Here is a 19,416-nt window from a genome sequence, read left to right as displayed (position 1 = left end):
GTGTGCACTGCCGCGCCACCACCACATGCACGAGCCCCATTACTTTCAATGGGGCTTGAGCATACGCTTTTTTATGCGAGGGTGTGTGTGTCCGGAATGTAAAAAAGGGCACACTGTATTTCTGAGAAACTGATAAGTAAAACGTCATTTGTAAAATTTATTTTTGCAACAATAACCATTTACTTTAGGCCTTGGATCTAAAACTACTTCTGGATAAGTGATTTTTAAACACTTATTGAAAAGTATCTATTTCCTCCTTTTTAAAAAAATATATTATTTTTTAATAAAGTTTATTACTGTACTTTAAAACACACACTATAAAATTATAAAAGCAAACATACAGCTACAAACAAGTTTTCAAATTATAGTGAAACCTTCTTCAAAATACATCAAAATAAGTGTCTTAACTTTCTAAATTTCAGCATATATATCTATATCTATATATCTATATATATCCATTTTTCATTTTCCTTCCTTTCTTTATCTTACGCAGCCTTCCTTAATCCATCCTTCCATTTCTACTCTCCCTTCCTCTTTCATTTATCCTCTCTCCTTTCACCCCTCTCAAAACTTTCTCACTTCTCCACCTCTACCCTTCTTCTGGCTTTCCTTACTATCTCTCTTATAACCTCTTCTCCTACCTTCACTCACATACTCTAACCATTTCCCCCCAAAAATTATTAAAGCTAACAACAACAACAACAACAACAATAAAGTTCAACTACATTTTACATATCTATATTCATACTATTATATTAGCATCTGCTATTAAATCTTATAGAATATCGTGTTATTTTTATCTGATATATACCTCTATACATGTGTAAATTACTTTAAGTATTTCTCTTATTGCTTCATCTTTGTTTTCCATAAATTAGCTATTTTTTCTCATTCGTCTTCATAAGTTTGCAGTATCTTATTGCTCAGGTACATTGTTAATTTGTCCATCTTGCCACTTCCATTAGTTTTAAGATCCAGTCATTTATATTTGGGATTTGTCAGTCTTTCCACTTCTTAGTGTAGACCAGTCTAGCAGATCTTACTGCACATAGGAGTATATGCCCATATATTTTCTCTGTCTGATTTCCTAATTCGGTTAGCATATTGAAGAGATAGACTTCTGGGGTTATAGGGAAATTAATTTTTAGTGTTTCTGTTATTCCTTTGTCCATTTTCCTCCAGTATTTTTTAGCCTTATCACACTCCTACCACATGTGATAGAAGGTATCATTTGTTTGCTTACATTTCCAACAATTATTTTTTGGGTTTTTATACATTTTTACTATCTTTGCTGGTGTTAGATGCCATCTGTAGAAAAGCTTATAATAATTTTCTTTTAAGTTCATTACTTTTGATGAACTTGTTGGCTCATCTCCAAGATTTAATCAATTGTTCTAAATGTATTGGATGGCCAATATTCTGTGCCCATCTTACCATATTGTTCTTGATCGTTTCTTCTTCCATCTCATATGACATTAACAAATTATAGATTTTTTTGATAGTTTGTTTTCTGACCTGAGTAACTGATATAAACCTGCTTTGCTTGTCTCTATGCCTTTGAGTTTCTCATCTCTTTTAAATCCTTCCTTTAGTTATCAGTATAGAAACCAGTGGCATATTGCATCTTCTTGGTTTAGCTCCTCCTTTGTTTTCAATTGGTATTTCCTTTCTTTTTGTTTTAGTAACACTTTGTAGGTTAGCCAATTGTCTTTATGTAGATTTTCTTTTTTAGGGAATGCTTCATGTGGGACGTCCAGAGTGGTATTTTTGGGAACAAGCATTTTTTATATCTCATTCATGTCTTCATTAGGGATCACCTTACACAATGATTTCCAAATTCTTTATTCATTTTCAATTTATTATAGCATGAGAAGGCATGCCATCCAAGGTCTATATTGAAACCTTCTAATTGCACTAGTCTTTTGTTATCTAACTTTATCCATTCTTTTATCCAAGACATACCACAAGCATGATAATATATTTTCATGTTAGGTAAACAGAAAAAATATTTATTGAAAAGACAAAATGTTGCTTATCCTTTAACAAGGTTATTCACACATTTTCCATTACCAAAGCCTACTGAAAACCCTCTGTCTCCAACCCAGAATTCATTTTGTATCTACTGAATATATTCTTCTGATTCTGTCTTTCTGTTTTCCCCCTTAACTTAAAAATAAAGGCCTAAGCAAACAGCGATACGGTATGGGAACCTACCAGTTGCTAGCACTCACAAGGAAGTAATTACTGTCCTGAGTAGACTATTTATAAAACTATAGAGTTTTTTTATTGACTGATTTAAGCAATTTGAGCCAAATATATTACATATTATTACTAGTAGGATTTTGGAGTGTGTGTGGGGGTATTGGAGTTGTTGCTAAAAATAAAAGAAAAAGCAAATTTATACCACTGAAAAATGGTTCTTTTCAAAGAAGCTGGGACCAGTTCAAACACTTCAGCTGTACATAGTTTTCATACAGAAGGACAAAACCTTGATATCACAAGTAATAGTCATAACATTTAACAACTGACTCAGCTGGAGTTCTACAATATAGTTGGCCCTCCTTATTTATGGATTCCGCTTCCCTAGATTCAACCATTCACAGCTTGAAAATAAAAATACATTTTTTAAAAAATTCCAAAAATCGAACTTAAACCTTAGCAGATTCTAAGTGCCCACTGTAATGAGGTACTATATACAATACTATATTTTACAGATTTAAAATAGGCTTTATAATATTTACCTCTTTGGCTCTCTGTACAGCATCACTTGGTGGATTCCTGATTTGTGATGAAGATTTTGTATTAATTTTGTCATAAAGCTAAAAAAAGAAAATAAAACACACACAATGTAACAATATTTTTCTTAAAGTTTATATTCTTCCTATATTAAATATATTTCCTAGACGATTAACCCCTGCACACACCATTTTTTAGTTGTTTTGCTTAGTTACAGAGTTCCTGAATAACTACCAACTCTTTTGTGTTTACTTATCCAAAAAGACAACTTTTTCTATATACATTTAATACAGAGTATTAAAATCTCCTTATAGCATAGCGGTTTAATTTAACCACCTTTCTTTAAAAAAGTTCATTAGTGGCTCCCATGGTTGTTTTACATCATATGATTTATCTCTTAAAGACATTGTAATTCTGTCCATTTCTACTATATTTAGGGTTTTATACAGTCATGTATCTATATTTGGAACATCTGTATTTCTCCAGTATTGCGCCAGAGACATCCTTGCAATTGTTATTAAATATAGAATAGATTTTAATCTTTCTCTAATATCTTTATTATCTGCCATATTCAAAAGAAATAGTTCTGGTTCCATATTGAATTTGATTTGAAAAATCTTTTGGATGATTTTGTGTACATCTTTCCAGAAGGATTTCACCTCAGGGCAGGCCTACCACATATGATAGAAATTACCTACTGTACCTCTTTGTTACATTTCCAACACATCCCTTTTTTGTTTTTATAATTTTTTCCTAATCTTGATGGTGTTAAGTACCATCTATGTATCATTTTAAAAAGGTTTTCCCTTATATCTGAGCAAAATGTAAATTTTAAATCTTTCCCCCAGGATCTTTCCCATTTCTCCAAATCTATTGTAAGGCCTATGTTTTTTGCCCAATTTATCATACATGGTTTTACAATTTCTCTTTCAAGTTCTAGCTTCAAGCATAGTTTATAATTATTTTTACCATAATAAAATGTTTTGCAAGATAACATTTCAGTAACATAGACTATGTAACAAAATGGGTACGTTTTCTAGCTAAATTATTTTAAAAAATCCACAATATATACTGATATGTATTACACTTACACAAACACATTAAAAAGGTGAGAATCCTAGCCTTTTTGCATACTACTTAGCCTCTTCAGAGAACTCCCAACTGTTGTGATGTACAGAAAATGGAGAAGAGTATTAAACGATATCTAAGAATAGTAATAATAAAAAATCCACTATTATCCCTAGAAGCCAGCTACTTCTTCCCCTCCTGCCATGAATCAAACACCAAACCAAATACCCATAAATAGCCTAAAGGAATATAATTCATCCCAAATATTTGCAAAATTCCATGCAAATGGCAAATAATGATGTTTAAAAAAACTGCCAGATATACAGGATGAAACATCACTTGCAACACCATTCCTATCATGAACTTGCCTGTACTCTGAAACTAACACTGAGACCTTTCTCCAGGTACATACATATTTTGAGCGCAGCTTAGAGCAGAGGTGCATAAACATGGCAGGTTCACTCTCTGGCAGAAACATGGATAGGCAAAAACCAAAACAAAACTGCAAAAACAATATAGAAAAGCACAATGCAGAAGCAGGTGGAAGTTCCAGTCTAGTTTTGAAAAGTAAAACTTCCTTATATTCAACCTTGCAGCCCTCTCATCCCCACCACCCCATTTAAAAGCCAAACGTCTGCTCCTGCAGAAAAATCAGCAGAGACACTGCAGACTGGGTCAACCAGAAAAATCAGCAGTAGCAGAATATGCCACAAACCATCCTGGGCATATAAAATACTGTTTGAAAACACCGAAGTTCTGGACCATGCCAACCACTACCATGTCAGGATGCACAGGGAAGCCATTGAAATCCACAAACATCTGGATAATTTCAACCAGAAAGAGGAAACCCTTAAAGTCAACAAAATTTGACTACCAGTCCTGAGGAATAGCAAAATAAGGACTCAGCCAATGCAAATGGGAAACCATTCAGAGTCAGGGGCTTTCCCAGCAGATAATGATCACCAAACAGCAGACATTAATCCTCTTTTGCATTAGCCTCCCAGCCTGAGGCCAGCCATCAGCACAGAACAATACACATGCAAATCACTCCTGCATTCCCAGGCTCACACAGTATATATACACCCAACTTTTTCCAGGCAAAGCATTCTCTGAAGATGCTAGCCACAGACGCTGGTGAAACATCAGGAAGAAAATTTTTTAGAACATGGCCACACAGCCTGAAAAACCCACAAAAAAAAATAATAAAAAAAAACAAACAAAAAAAAAAAAAACCAAAAACACAAAACCAACTCTTTTGAGATGTTGTGTTGAAGGAGAGTGCTGAGAATACTGCAGACAACTCAAAAGACAAATGAATCCTTGAACAGATCAAGCCTGAACTTTCTTTGGAAGCAAAGATGATTAAATTGAGACTGTTGCACTTTCACCACATTATGAGAAGGTTTGACTCATTAGAAGCCTGTATGCTAGGAAAGGTAAAAGAAAGGAAGACTGTACACTAGATGGATAGACTCAATCAGGGAGGCCACAGGCCTGAATCTACAAGACTTAAGCAGAGCAGTGGAGATGGGGGGCTTGGAGAGGTCTCATACACAGGATTGCCATGAGTCGAGGTCTCCGCAAGGGCAGCTGACAACAAGAGTGGGGATAGGTCTCTCTCTTAGTACCCTCCCAGAATATATTTCACAAATAAGGGAACAAAACAGTCTGAGTGTAGGTAGGAGAAGAGGCATATTGCCATGGTAACTGAATCCTCCCATGAGAATTTAAAGACAACTAAGGCTGAGGACCACTTTCCAGTTTTGGCAAGTCTTCGAGTGTTGCATTTTTATTTTATTTTTCAAAAATCCTCCCCCCCCAAAGTTTTTTAAAGTTTGTAAAAGTTTTAAAACACATCCCAGTGTTTTACAGTTAGTTGTTTCCCAAGATAAAAAAATAAAGACTCCCATGTTTTTTGATACTTGCTGATGTGCTTCGCTTCCTACTTGCCTGAACAATGGGGTAGGGAGCTATCCTTTCATCTTATATAACACATCATATGAAATGCTACCTTTGTATAACTCAAGCAAGCAAGCAAGCAAGCAAGCACAAAAACAGATGACATACAAAACATTTACATGTTACAAAATAACAAGACAGAGTGGGTTCAAAATATTCTCTCCTGTATGTGGAGTCTCCTGTTCAAAAGTAATCGTTTTATACTTTACATTAGGCCTGTTTGCCCTCCTGCCCACTGCAATATGGAACCAATAATTAACAATGGGAGAGATTAACTGCCATGGGAACTGAACTGCTAGTTTATGGGTCTAATTCACTTTCTCAGAGCCTCAAATCCAACCTGTGGGTATCCTCCAGTTGCCCATACTCAAATCATGTTCTCCCCTAGAGGCATATGTGGCAAAGATGTGGTCTTGGCAGCTAGGATCCCAGAGTTGTTCCTTGCTCTGCCTTCTTGTGCAAGGAAGGCATACAGGGAGAGAAGGGCATTGAGTTGCTGCTTCTAGAGCCGGAGTCAGCAGTCCTAACCACCTTTGCACAGAAATAAAGACTTAAGAAGGACGATAAGAAGGACAAATAATGATGGTCAACAAGGTAGCCATTTAGACATTTAGGTTAGAACTTATAGGTACTCATAGTTAAGTACTTCAGATACACACTCTAGCAGATCTGATTGTGAGCAAAGGTTCTAATATGATATTTTAATGCTTGAACTGTCCTTGCAAGTGATTTCTGTTTTACTGGATCTCAAATTGAATTATAGGTGAGAATAAAAACACTAATTCTATGTACAATTACCCACATTGTGAATCATCGTTTAATAATTTCAAGACTGCACTGCCTGTAATATACTTTGTATGGGATTGCCTGTGAAAGAAATGTAATTGGCCCCAAATATACAGTAGTCATATTCTCACTGGAATTGACAGGAGTTTGTCTCCTAGTCCAACCTATAGCCCGTCTTTCATCCTGCAAGACAACGGACGACAATAGGGAGAAGATATCCTCCCAAGGAACTGCACTGGCTTCCAATTACTGTATATACTTGACTATAAGTCGACCTCATGTATAAGTCAAGGGCAGGTTTTCAGGCCAAAATTATGGATTTTGATATGACCCGTGGATAAGTTGAAGGTAAAACTTAGCAGCATGGAACAAAGGATGTAAAGGCTGAAGTAAAGGCAAACAATGCTAAAGTTTTGACAGACACAACTATTTGTGTTCACCCTAAAGACTGGCTGGATGAGATAGTAGAAGGGGTTGATGCTTCTTTTAGGTGTTCTGAAAAGAGATTAAGCTCTCACCTTTCACCAGGGCATGGCTTCTGTACAGTACTTACATTGACTGTGGATAAATTGACCCAGGTTTCTTGGGTCAGTTTTTTGACTAAAATTTGTAGACTTATGATGAGTATGTCTAGATGTATGAGTATATACTGTAGTACTATTTCCAATTCAAGTTGTCCCTTTTCATCACCATCACTTATAGAACCATTTAAACTATATCAGGCCATTGCTGCCTCCTAATCTCCACATATGGTTCTTTCTTGTACTAGGCATTTTAACAGGTTCCAACTTTTAAAATCTTAAGGTGTTTTGAAGCAGAGTACTTCTAGAGTACGACTAGAGCGTAACTGGCGAAGACATCAGCGCTTATCCGACAGGACACTCCTTCGCTCTCATTTGAAGGCTTACGGAGTGGCAATAGGTGCAGCGAAGAACTCATTCTATGCTGCACGTATTGCGTCCACAGAGTCGCGTCCAGCAGAGCTGTTCAGGGTTGTGAGGGAGCTAACTCAGCTCCCCCCCTCCCTGAGCCCTATCTTGGAACCATCTAAAGCCTGCTGTGACGATTTTAACAACTTCTTTGCGGATAAAATCTCTCGGATAAGGACTAATCTCGACGCCAGTATTCATACAGATCCTGTAGGAGAGGTGTCCGAAGCGTCTGTGGCCCCTGTTATATTGGATCACTTTGAGTTTGTTAGTACCGAGGAAGTGGACAAGATCCTTCGAAGTGTTAAGAAGACGACTTGCTCCCTTGATCCCTGTCCCTCATGGCTGGCAGCTCAGGGGGGAGATGCAGTGTTAACACTCTTGCATCTCATTATCAATACATCTCTAAGAGAGGGCCTGTTTCCATCCAAATTGAAATTAGCAGTGGTTAAACCCCTGCTGAAGAAGCCCTCCTTCGACCCCCTGCTCCATAATAATTATCTGCCCATCTCGCTGCTGCCTTTTTTGGGGAAGGTGATCGAGAGAGCAGTCGCTTTCCAGCTTCAATCGATCTTGGATGACACCGATTTTCTGGACCCATTTCAAACCGGCTTCCGGGCGGGCTATGGAGTTGAGACTGCCATGGTCGCCTTAGTTGATGATCTCCGTCTGGGCATGGACAGGGGAAGCGTGTCCCTGTTAGTGCTTTTGGACATCTCAGCGGCTTTCGATACCATCGACCATGGTATCCTTCTGGAACCCCTGGGAGAGTTGGGTATCGGGGGCACTGCTTTGCAGTGGTTCCGTTCCTACCTCTCGGGCAGATTCCAAATGGTGGAGCTGGGGGACTGTCACTCCGATACGAGGGCCCTCACATCTGGTGTCCCTCAGGGAGCGATTTTGCCCCCTATGCTATTCAACATTTACATGAAACTGCTGGGAGAGATCATCCGGAGACATGGGGCGCGGTGTTATCAGTACACTGATGACACCCAGATAGTCTTCTCTGTGTCTCCGACTGATGCAGTAACTAAGGAGGGCATCTCTCCTCTAGATGCCTGCTTGGCGTCGGTAATGGGCTGGATGAGGGAGAACAAACTCAGTGTGAATCCAGGGAAAACGGAAGTACTGGTGATAGGTTCCCCAGTTCTGGGTAGTGAGATCTGTCATCCGGTCCTGAACAGGGTCACGCTCCCCTTGAAGGACTCAGTGCGCAGCTTGGGAGTACTCCTTGATTCGTCACTCCAGCTGACTTCTCAGGTGGATGCGATGGTCAGGAGTGCTTGTTATCAGCTTCGGCTGATACGCCAGCTGCGTCCCTACCTGGACCGTAGGGACCTTGAAACTGTTGTACATGCTTTGGTAACCTCTCGATTGGATTTCTGCAATGCACTCTACATGGGGCAACCCTTGTATCAAACCCGGAAGCTGCAAATGGTACAGAACATGGCAGCTAGATTGGTCGCTGGTATTTCCAGGTCGGACCATATAACACCTATTTTAAAAGATCTACATTGGCTGCCTATTCGCTTCCGAGCTCAATACAAGGTGTTGGTTTTGACCTATAAAGCCCTAAATGGCTTGGGCCCAGGGTACTTGGAGGACCGCCTCTCCCCATATAATCCGCCCCGCACACTTAGAACATCTGGGACTAACTTGTTGGAGGTTCCTAGATCACATCTTGTGAGGACCTCACAGAGGGCTTTTGCCATCGTTGCCCCATTCTCTTGGAATAAGCTCCCCGTAGAGCTCCGCTCCGCCACCTCATTAGATTCTTTTAAAAAGAATTTAAAAACATACTTATTTCGGTTGGCCTTCCCACTTTAGTTAATTGTTTTTCCTCTGCCCCTCGTTTTCCTTCTTCTGACCCCGGACCATTGTGATTTGATTGTTCTTACCCTTGACATGTGTATTTTTCCTGATTCCTGTCCCCATTTTATGTAGTAATGTTTTAACTTTTATATTGTAATTGTTTTACTTTGTATTGTAATTGCTTTTAACTCTTGTAAGCCGCCTTGATCATTTTTTGGAAAGGCAGGGTAAAAATAAAATTTATTATTATTATTATTATGGTTGTGTCCTGCGACTGCATTAAAATCTATTGAAGAGACACTGTGCTCAAAGCTCATTCTGAAATGATGATACACACAAGAAACTAGGTCACTCTTGGTAATTATCCTTCTTATTGTTCAATAGGTTTGCCAGACTTTCTCTTCACTGTTTTTAGGAAGCCCTCTTTGCTTAAGGAAGGTTTGTTCATAAACAGCTGAAGTTCACCCATATTTTACCTGGTAAGATTTCTCCATATACTACATATGAACAAACACCTGTTCTGGATAGTTTTTTGTGGGTTTTTCAGGCTATGTGGCCATGTTCTAGAACAGTTTCTTCCTGACATTTTGCCAGTATCTGTGGCTGGAATCTTCAGAGACCTGTCTTGAATAACAACAGTGGCTGAATGTAACTTGACTACAGCTAGTACACTGCTTTAAAATTTCCCTCAATTAAAAACTCAGCTTTCCATTATTTTGAAAAATGTGTATTTTTGCATAATAATATACTTACATCTAGTAACGTATGAAGATGCTGATCCTGGAAAACACTATGTAGAAAATCTAAGTCTTTTTCACTGCAATCTGTAAGCGCATGGATTTCTTCTAGGCTATCCAGCACTTGTGAGACTGCTCCTATAGTCAAGTAAACAAACAAAAAAACACTCAGAGAGAAGACTAAGGGTAAACTAGAATAAGAATTATATTCAGAGGTAGCCGTGTTGGCCATATACCTAAGTATAATGACATCCAAAATCCACAAAACAGTAACATTTATTTGGCCAACCAAAATGTACAAAATACATGATGCAAACATTTGAAGCTCTACTAACCTCTTTGGCAGGCAAAAGTGTTAAAAATCATACAGGAGAATTTTTAAAAATGAGGATGCTAGTCACAACAGTATCTTGACAAAATGCAGGCCTGTGACTAACATCTTCATACAGTGCGCCCATGCTATAGGCGGGCACCGCATACGTGGCTTCCTGCTTATGCAGAAGCCGCATGACAGGAGAAAGAATGGCATGTGTGCCCATGTCACACACACTCTCCCACGCCGCGAGCACGAGCCCCATTCAACTGAATGGGACTTGAGCATGCACATTTTTTGGCTTACTCCGGGGGACGGGGGGGGGGGGGGGAATCCGGAACGGATCCCCGTGTAAGCCAAGGGACCACTGTATTTTTGTATTTTTTTCCCTCCTGTATGATTTTTTAAATACTTTTGCCTGATGAAGAAGCTTACACCATGCAATGGAGCATCAAAAGCTTACACCATGCATTTTGTGCATTTTGGTTGGCCAAAAAAACTTTGTTGTTTTGTATGCTATTGTACTAGAATAAGAATATTTCACTTGACCCACTGTGAATAAAACAATATTAAACAGCTACAATTTTCATGGAGTACTTGTTATATGAATATCAAGAACGAAACATGTATACTTTCCCATTTCAAATTTTAGAATTTAATAATACTTTAAAGACAAAACACTTTCAAAAATGCCACAGAAACTTTACAATACCACTTTTGTACAAAAACATAGCTTCTGAATCTGGTTATACTGTAATCCATGTGTTGTGAAGGCATCGATATGATGTGACAAAAAGAATATTAGTCTTCAGTATTCTGACCTGATGGGTCAACAGGCAAACTGAGTGTAATGTTCTTAGAGGTTCCTTTTAATACAAAGCCCTACTCTGTTTTTGCTGGTAGGACAGGCTTTCTCTCCCCCTACTTTGCAGGGTTTTTTGTTGGTGTAATTGCTGCTGCTGCTTTGAAACAACCGTTCCACTGCAAGCAATGGGAAAAATTAAGTTAGAAGTGTTCTGAGGTGAATTTCATTCCACGATAATGTGTTCAAAAATTAAGACCACTGGATTGGTATATGGTTCACTTGTCCACAGCTACATCCATAATTCCAAGCATCTCCATCTTGTTTTGTACCCTCTATAAACCTACTGTACTGCCTAGGAGAGGAACACCTACCAAAATTCATGGCTGGGAGGGACCAAGAAGGATGGAGCTAACATCTGATGTTACCCTCCAAATTTGGCAACTTGTCAAGCATCAAAAACCCTGGTGGGTGAGATAACTTTCTTTCTACACTCTTTAGGTGTCCACAGTATTGCAGTCTTATGTTCCAATCGAAGTGGAACTGAAGTGGAACTAAAAATTAAAGGGAAGGGAAACAACAAGGATGTTATGGTGGGAGTCTACTACAGACCCGCAAGTCAGATGGAGGAATTGAATGATGCCTTACTAGAACACATGACCACACATTCAGAAAGGAGAGATGTAGTAGTGATGGGTGACTTCAAGTATCCTGATATTTGCTGGAAGTCAAACTCTGTCAAATTCTCAAAGTCTAGCAAATTCCTCACTTGGCTCGAAGACAATTTCACTGTCCAAAAGGTGGAAGAGGCAACAAGGGGGTCAGCTATTTTAGATCTGATCCTAACCAAGAAGGATTACTTGATTAATGGGGTGCAAATGGTGGGATCCTTAGGTGAAAGTGACCATGTTCTCCTGGAGTTTGTTATACAGTGGAAAGGAGAAGCCAGGCACAGTCAGACACACATTCTAGACTTTAGGAGAGCTGATTTCAGTAAATTTAGAGAGAAGGGATTTCAGGATGGATGGGAGTTTCTCAAAAGGGAGATACTGAAGGCACAATTTAAAACAGTTCCAATGAGGAAGAAAAATGGAGGTGTCTCAAGAAACCAGGATGGATGACTAATGAACTTTCAACTGAGCTAAGTTTTAAATAAAACATCTATGTATAAGTAATGGAAAAAAGGGGGAAATCACCAAAGAGGAATTCAATCAAATAGCAAGCACGTGTAGGGGTAAAGTCAGAAAAGCTAAAGTGCACAATGAACTCAGGCTTGCTAGAGAGGTTAAGAACAATAAAAAGGGCTTTTTTGGATATGTCCGCAGCAAAAGGAAGAAGGAGGAAATGGTAGAACCACTATGTAGAGAAGATGGCAAAATGCTAACAGGGGACAGAGAAAAGGAAGAATTACTCAACATCTTCTTTGCCTCAGTCTTCTCAGAAAAGGAAAAGAGTGCTCAACCTGAGGATAATGGAGCAGAGGACAGAATATGGGAATTTCAGCACAGAATAAGTAAAGAGATAGTACAGGAATACCTGGTTAATCTAAATGAATATAAGTCTCCAGGACGTGATGAACTACATCCAAGGGTATTAAAAGAACTGGCAAATGTAATATCGGAGCCATTTGCAATCATCTTTGAGAACAGGAGAAGTCCCAGCAAACTGGAGGAGGGCAAATGTTGTCCCCCATCTTCAAAAAGGGAAAAAAAGAGGATTCCAACAAGTATCATCCAGTTGGCTTGCATCCTTCCGAGGTCGCTAAAATGAGTACCCAGATTGTTGGGGGCAAATTAGCTTACTTGCTAATTAGCTTACTTGCTGTACACCGCTATGATCTCTGGAATAGCGGTATATAAATAAAACAAATTAATTAATTAATTAGTCTGACATCAATATCAGAAAAGATTCTAGAGCAAATCATTAAACAGAGAGCATCTAGAGCAGGGGTAGGCAACCTTTTTGAGCCGGGGACCGGGTTGCTGTCCCTCAGACAACTGGGGGGCAGAAGCCAAAAAAAAAAAATAAAAAAAAAATTAAAAATTAAATAAATAAATAAACTGGGACAAATGTAGGACAAATGCAGGATGTCATATTGAGGAGGGAGCAAGCTTGTTTTCTGCTGCTCCAGAGAACAGGACCCGGAACAATGGATGCAAGCTACAGAAAAAGAGATTTCACCTCAACATTAGGAGGAACTTCCTGACAGTAAGGGCTGTTCGACAAACTCCCTTGGAGTGTAGTGGAGTCTCCTTCCTTAGAGGTCTTCAAACAGAGGCTGGTTGGCCATCTGTCGGGGATGCTTTGATTTGGATTTCCTGCATGGCAGGGGGTTGGACTGGATGGCCCTTGTGGTCTCTTCCAACTCTACGATTCTATGATTCTAGCGCAATTGCCTTACACTGCTTCCCAATCCACCAGGGGAAATGCTATGCGAACAGAAGAAAATGGCGCCAGTAATGCAGGGAAGAGAACAAACGGGTGACACCCCCAGGCCAGCCCCTTGAGCACTGCTCCTCCCATCCTCAAGATCCCGAATCAAGACACCCTTTCGTTCCCATTCATTTGCCCCGAATCAGACTCGGGAGGCACAGGAAAACTCACTAAAAAGCAACTATTTTTTAAAACTGCTTTATCGACCTATAATTCAGAATTTTCAAGATAAATCGAATCAGATTTGAATTTCAATGGAAATGATATCAGAGCAATGCGGATCGGATTCACGCTCAAATGAAAACGATGCACCCATGATCCGCGTCCTGATCCGCGTTATATGCCAGTGGGAAAGGGGCCATAGACGTGTAGCTTCTGGGGGGTGGGGGGTAGGGAGTCGATTTGTCACAAGACATATTCTTTGGATCCTAGTCACTACCTTTTGCATTTTACTTCTGTGAAAAAAGCATTTTGTTCTCAAATCTGTGCAATCAGTGCCGTATGCTGAAAGTGACTGTTTTTAAGTCTTGTATAGTGGCAAGTATGCATGTGAGTGAAAGACCAACTTCTATTAGCACAGACCAGAAGGAAAAACAAGAATAGCATTATGAAACAATCAAGTCGGCAAATTCTGCAGCAAATAACAGGTTTATGACTTCATGAACCCAAAATGCTTTAAAAACAATTAAGTTCAAAAGCTTCCACAAGTAGGCAGCACCAGGTGAAATGGGTTATTTTGCTCCCTGTTCCCATTGCCTTGGTCTGATTCATCATGGCAGATTCATATTTTTACTTATCCAAAACATAGTTTGGAGACTGGGATGTGCTGTGGTTCATATGCTGTAAACTATAATTTTTCATTACATTTGAATGCAGGTAAATAACAGTGTGATGTGGCAACTAGAAAAGCCAACATGATTCTAAGCTGCATCAATAGAAGTATAATGTCCAGATCAAGGGAGGTAATAGTGCCACTCTATTCTGCTTTGGTCAGGCCTCACCTGGAATACTATGTCCAATCCAATTCCAAAAGGATGTTGACAAGCTGGAGCATGTCCAGAGGAGGGTGACCAAAATGTTGAAGGATCTGGAAACATGCCCTATGAGGAGAGACTTAGGGAGCTGGATATTTTTAGCCTGGAGGAGAGAGGGTTAAGAGGAGCCCTGGTGGCGCAGTGGTTAAATGCCTGTACTGCAGCCATTCACTCGAAACCACAAGGTTGCGAGTTCAAGACCAGCAAAAGGGCCCAAGTTCGACTCAGGCTTGCATCCTTCCGAGGTTGCTAAAATGAGTACCCAGACTGTTGGGGGCAAATTAGCTTACTTGCTAATTAGCTTACTTGCTGTTCACCGCTATGATCTTTGGAATAGCGGTATATAAATAAAACAAATTATTAATTAATTATATGATAGCCCTGTTTAAATATTTGAACGGGTGTCATACTGAGGATGGAGCAAGTTTGTTTTCTGCTGCTCCAGAAAATAGGACCCAGAGCAATGGATTGAACCTACAGGGAAAGAGATTTAACTTAAATATTAGGAGAGACTTTCTGACAGTAAGAACTGTTCAACAGTGGAACACACTCCATCGGAATGTGGTGGAGTCTTCCTCCTTGGAGGTTTTTAAACAGAGGCTGGATAGCCATCTGTGGGGGGGTGTGTGTGTGTGCTTTGATTGCATATTTCAGGTTGGACTGGATGGCCCTTGTAGTCTCATTATTATACTGTGCCCTCTAGTCCAGGGGTGGTCAGCACATGGCTCTATGGAACACATTAGGCCCTTTTGACCATTTTCATGGATCCCACTACCAAATTTAAATGCTAGTGCCATCCTGCCCCCACATTTTCTTTTGAAAACAAGAACACATTTCTTGTTTTAAACTAGAACGATACTTCTGTAGGAACAATTCTACTTGAAAATAAATACCTGAAACTTGCCTTGGTTTCAGAGGAAAAAACAGTATTTTTTTGTGTTGCAATTCAGTAGGATGCAGCCTCCTCTAACAGAAAGTCTGATTACTTTTGCTCCAGATTGCAAATGGAACAAAGAACAATATGCCCGTGTGACTTGAAAGAACTGCAGACTCTTTAGTAAAAATGGTGAGCAACATCTATATACTGTAATGTAAAGTGCTTCGATCATTTGGAAGAGTGGGATATAAATAAATTTTATTATTACTAAAACACTCCAATAACAACAGGTGATGGTATTTTTACAATTTTATACACTTTTACAAGTGGTATAAAAACATCATTCAAGATTACAGCTCATCAAAACATCTGTAGAAACTGATTACAATCCACAAAATCTTAAAGTAAGTACTCCTCTTCCATCCCCCCCTTTTGATAAATTTAGGGACATTTATCACTAAATTAATGTCCCTGACAGTACACTGTTCTGATTTGCACAACACTCTTTATATTTATTGTATGACCAGTTATTAAGAAGAAGTATTTTCTGTGCCTGCCTCCCAGTTAGGGTCTTCTTGCCCACTAAAAAGCTCAAAGTTGGAGAAAGAACATTTTTCTTGAATCTGGTTGATATTAGGGACTGTTGGCATTTGAAAAGTAAGATATTAAAGCTTCATATCAATTTGCGGAAAAGCTGTCTTCAACCCTGTGGCCAAGTGATATTATGTACTGTAATCCCTATCAACCTGCAGCCAAATGGTCAGGGCTGATAGGAGTTCTAGTTAAAAACATATGGAGGATACCAATCTAGGGAACGATGATTTAGAGTGATTACTCTGTTGAATGGATGCAAGCTACAGGAAAAGAGATTCTACCTCAACATTAGGAGGAACTTCCTGACAGTAAGGGGTGTTCGACAGTGGAACAAACTCCCTTGGAGTGTAGTGGAATCTCCTTCCTTAGAGGTTTTTAAACAGAGGCTGGATGGCCATCTGTCGGGATGCTTTGATTTAGATTTTCTGCATGGCAGGTGGTTGGACTGGATGGCCTTTGTGGTCTTTTCCAACTCTATGATTCTAGGTTCTAGATACATTTCCCTAAACCTGCTTGAAAACAGAAGAATAAATAATAAAACTAATTAAACCCTACACTTAGGTAACCACATTTGTTTTCTACAGATCAGGAAATAATCCTTAATTGTCATCAATTCATTATTTGTTCTTGTTTCAACTGCATGTATGAGTCTCTCTGTCTGTAGTGCATGTATCTATATCTATAGGAGATTATATGAAAGATGCCATAAAGTGAATAATACTCAAGTAATTAAACAGCTGTGTAATGCTACTACTGCTAACAACAGAAATTCCAAGGTGTCATGATTGTTTGTATTTTGGGGTTAAACATAAAAGAAAGATAATTTACAAACAAAACACCCTTTCTCCTCCAAGTATTACAAAATACACAAGATCTGTATCCTTAGGAAAGTTAGCTTGATGTAGAAATAGCCAGGAGACACAGATGTTTCATCTTCCATAACGTCAAGGTGAGCTCCTCTTTTGTACTATGAGGCGAGAAGGCAAGGGACAGGTCTCTACTGAGCCCTCAGGGAATTCTACCAAAAGCAGGTGTTGTACTCTTGTTTGGAAAAGGGCTGTTTGCTAATATTAATACTGCCTCAAAATCAGCTTTCTGTTAATTTAATAGTTTAATAAATAATACTTGTTTGTACATTTGAAGTATTTTTTTCTTTTGATTGTTTTAAGAAACATGAAGGCAGTATTAAAACTAGGATACCCATAAAGGAATTAAAAATCAGATTTAAACATGCAAAGCCAAACATAGTAGCAGAGTGCAAAGCTTTAGAGGAAAACAAAGGGGTACCTACTTTCTGCGGCTAGAAGTCCTAGCAGGAAGGCAGCATTTGGACAAACAACAAATAGCATGAAGATTTCAACATAAGCATTTATAAAAGCTGCACATGGCACTATAGCTTAGCCACAAAAGAGACACATAAACTGATTTTTATTTAAATAGGTTGTGTTTTAATATGCGGCCAAACTGTATAAAATAAAAGCAATATATTTGCTCTATGCTCAGAATCTGATTGTCTGATAATTTTTGAACTTACACAATACAGTGTTTCTGCTATCAATTGTGCCACATGGGAATGAGGAAGCACCTGTGAACCAGCTATAGTATATGGGAAAACTGTAGCATAAACAAAGTATAATGGCTTTAGCTCTTTTTCAAACATGGACTTCAATCCTATGCATGCTTACCTGGAGCAAGACCAACTAGTGGGTCTTACTTCTGAGTAGACATCCATAGGACTGTACTGTTACTCTGCCAGGCAGTTCAATCATAGTTCCAAAGCACTGATTTGTTATTAATTGAAAGCAATTATTTCAGAAGGTTTTGTAGCTGAAATAGTAATATTATAATAATATAATAGTAAACATAATAGTTAAATTACGGAAGTACTAATTACAGTTTATATATATTACAGTTTATATATACCTTAATCTTAAAATTGCACAGCCAGTAATACATTATGGCAAACAGATATACAGTATTCAACATCAGACAGAACATTAGAGCTGTTTTAATAGAAATAAAACATTCTTATTGTATAAAGGCATCTAAAGAAAAGATGAAATATGGTACATTGTGTACTGGCTATAACATTTTTCAGTTGCTTAGCTTTGTGTGATACTGGACAGTTTATGCAACTACACTTTCAGAAGACAAAAAAAATATTACTGAACTCGATCTACAGCTGTACAATCTAAAACTGGCACACAAAAAAAGAAAGGAGGAAAATAACAGGGGGAAAATCAGGAGAAGGTAAGTTACATGTAATCAGAACTTTTTTTTTGGAAAAAGCAAAGAAAGAGGGAAACATATTCAGACATGTCTTAAAGAGAGTTATACATTTTACCAGATAGATATATGCGGGAAAGGTAAGTATCTATATTATGAAGAGCTGTAATGGGATGTTTACAGAAAAATGTTATGCTCATATGTTTTTATGATCTTTTTATGGCAATGAAATTAATTTAGCCAATGAACTGGAAATTCATGAACTGGAAATACACAATAAAGTCCTTGATCAAATTGTAGGAGATTAGAGCAATGAGTAAAACTTAGAGCTAACAAAGCAAATAAGGGAGCATCCGAACAACTGCAAGAAATACTGCTACATTTTTTGTAATCTAATAATATAAGGGTCTTCTGTCATGGGTTGCATCCAAACTGCAGAAATAATCCAGTTTGACACCATTTCAACTGCCCTGGCTCAATGCTATGGAATTCTGGGAATCATAGTTTTATAAGAAATTTAGCCTTCTCTATCAGAGAGCTCTGATACCACAACAAACTATAATTCCCAGAATTCTGTAGCACTGAGCCAAGGCAATTAGAATGGTGTCAGACTGGATTATTTTGGCAGTGTTGCTGAAGCCATGATTTCTGTCTTCTGTTTCAGTAGATCTGAATGATAATGATAAAAATTAGAAGGAAAAAAGAAGACACATTTTCTTTTTAAGTATTTTAAGCCATGTTTAGGATGTCCTCAGAACAAAATATTGCAATCTCTTCAGTTTTTTTATACTTTTCTGTTTACAACATGCTGCTGACAAGATGGTTGAGATAGGCCTAATCTTTAAAAATATTAGTGTTAAAGATGGATCAATGGAAACTGCTTATCACAGCTAAAAAATTTAAAAGGTCCCCCAAATGGTCCAATTTTCTAATCCAGAATAATGCCTATAGCTTTTCTCAATTCATATTAAATCAAGCCTTTCTCTGATTTTACAAAGTACTGTTCTACACAGTAAAACACAGAATAAAACACAGGAAGATGAGGTTTTAAGTCTCAGATCTTCTCATTACTACAATCAATTGTATATTTGTTAAAGGTTTTTCTAAATT

General features: G+C 38.4%; 1 protein-coding gene across 16 annotated transcripts in view; it reads right to left on the bottom strand.

Annotated features, from left to right (window-relative positions):
- CASK (calcium/calmodulin dependent serine protein kinase) overlaps positions 1–19,416 on the bottom strand; it is a 222,212-nt gene that overhangs the window by 65,912 nt on the left and 136,884 nt on the right. For 12 of the 16 annotated variants that reach the window (XM_042456319.1, XM_042456311.1, XM_042456318.1 and 9 more), the window contains exons 11-13: positions 17,372–17,389; positions 10,044–10,165; positions 2,742–2,819 (exon numbers count right to left, since the gene is read on the bottom strand). In XM_042456319.1, the coding sequence (XP_042312253.1) occupies positions 2,742–2,819; positions 10,044–10,165; positions 17,372–17,389 (218 nt within the window). The remainder of the gene's footprint in view (positions 1–2,741; positions 2,820–10,043; positions 10,166–17,371; positions 17,390–19,416) is intronic. The other 4 variants (XM_042456325.1, XM_042456312.1, XM_042456316.1 and 1 more) reach the window with 1 other exon arrangement.

The sequence above is a fragment of the Sceloporus undulatus genome, chromosome 3 (genome assembly GCF_019175285.1).
Source record: "Sceloporus undulatus isolate JIND9_A2432 ecotype Alabama chromosome 3, SceUnd_v1.1, whole genome shotgun sequence".
Taxonomy (NCBI): domain Eukaryota; kingdom Metazoa; phylum Chordata; class Lepidosauria; order Squamata; family Phrynosomatidae; genus Sceloporus; species Sceloporus undulatus.
The sequence above is the reverse complement of the archived record's forward strand: the minus strand, read 5'-3'. Positions and strand labels throughout refer to the sequence as shown.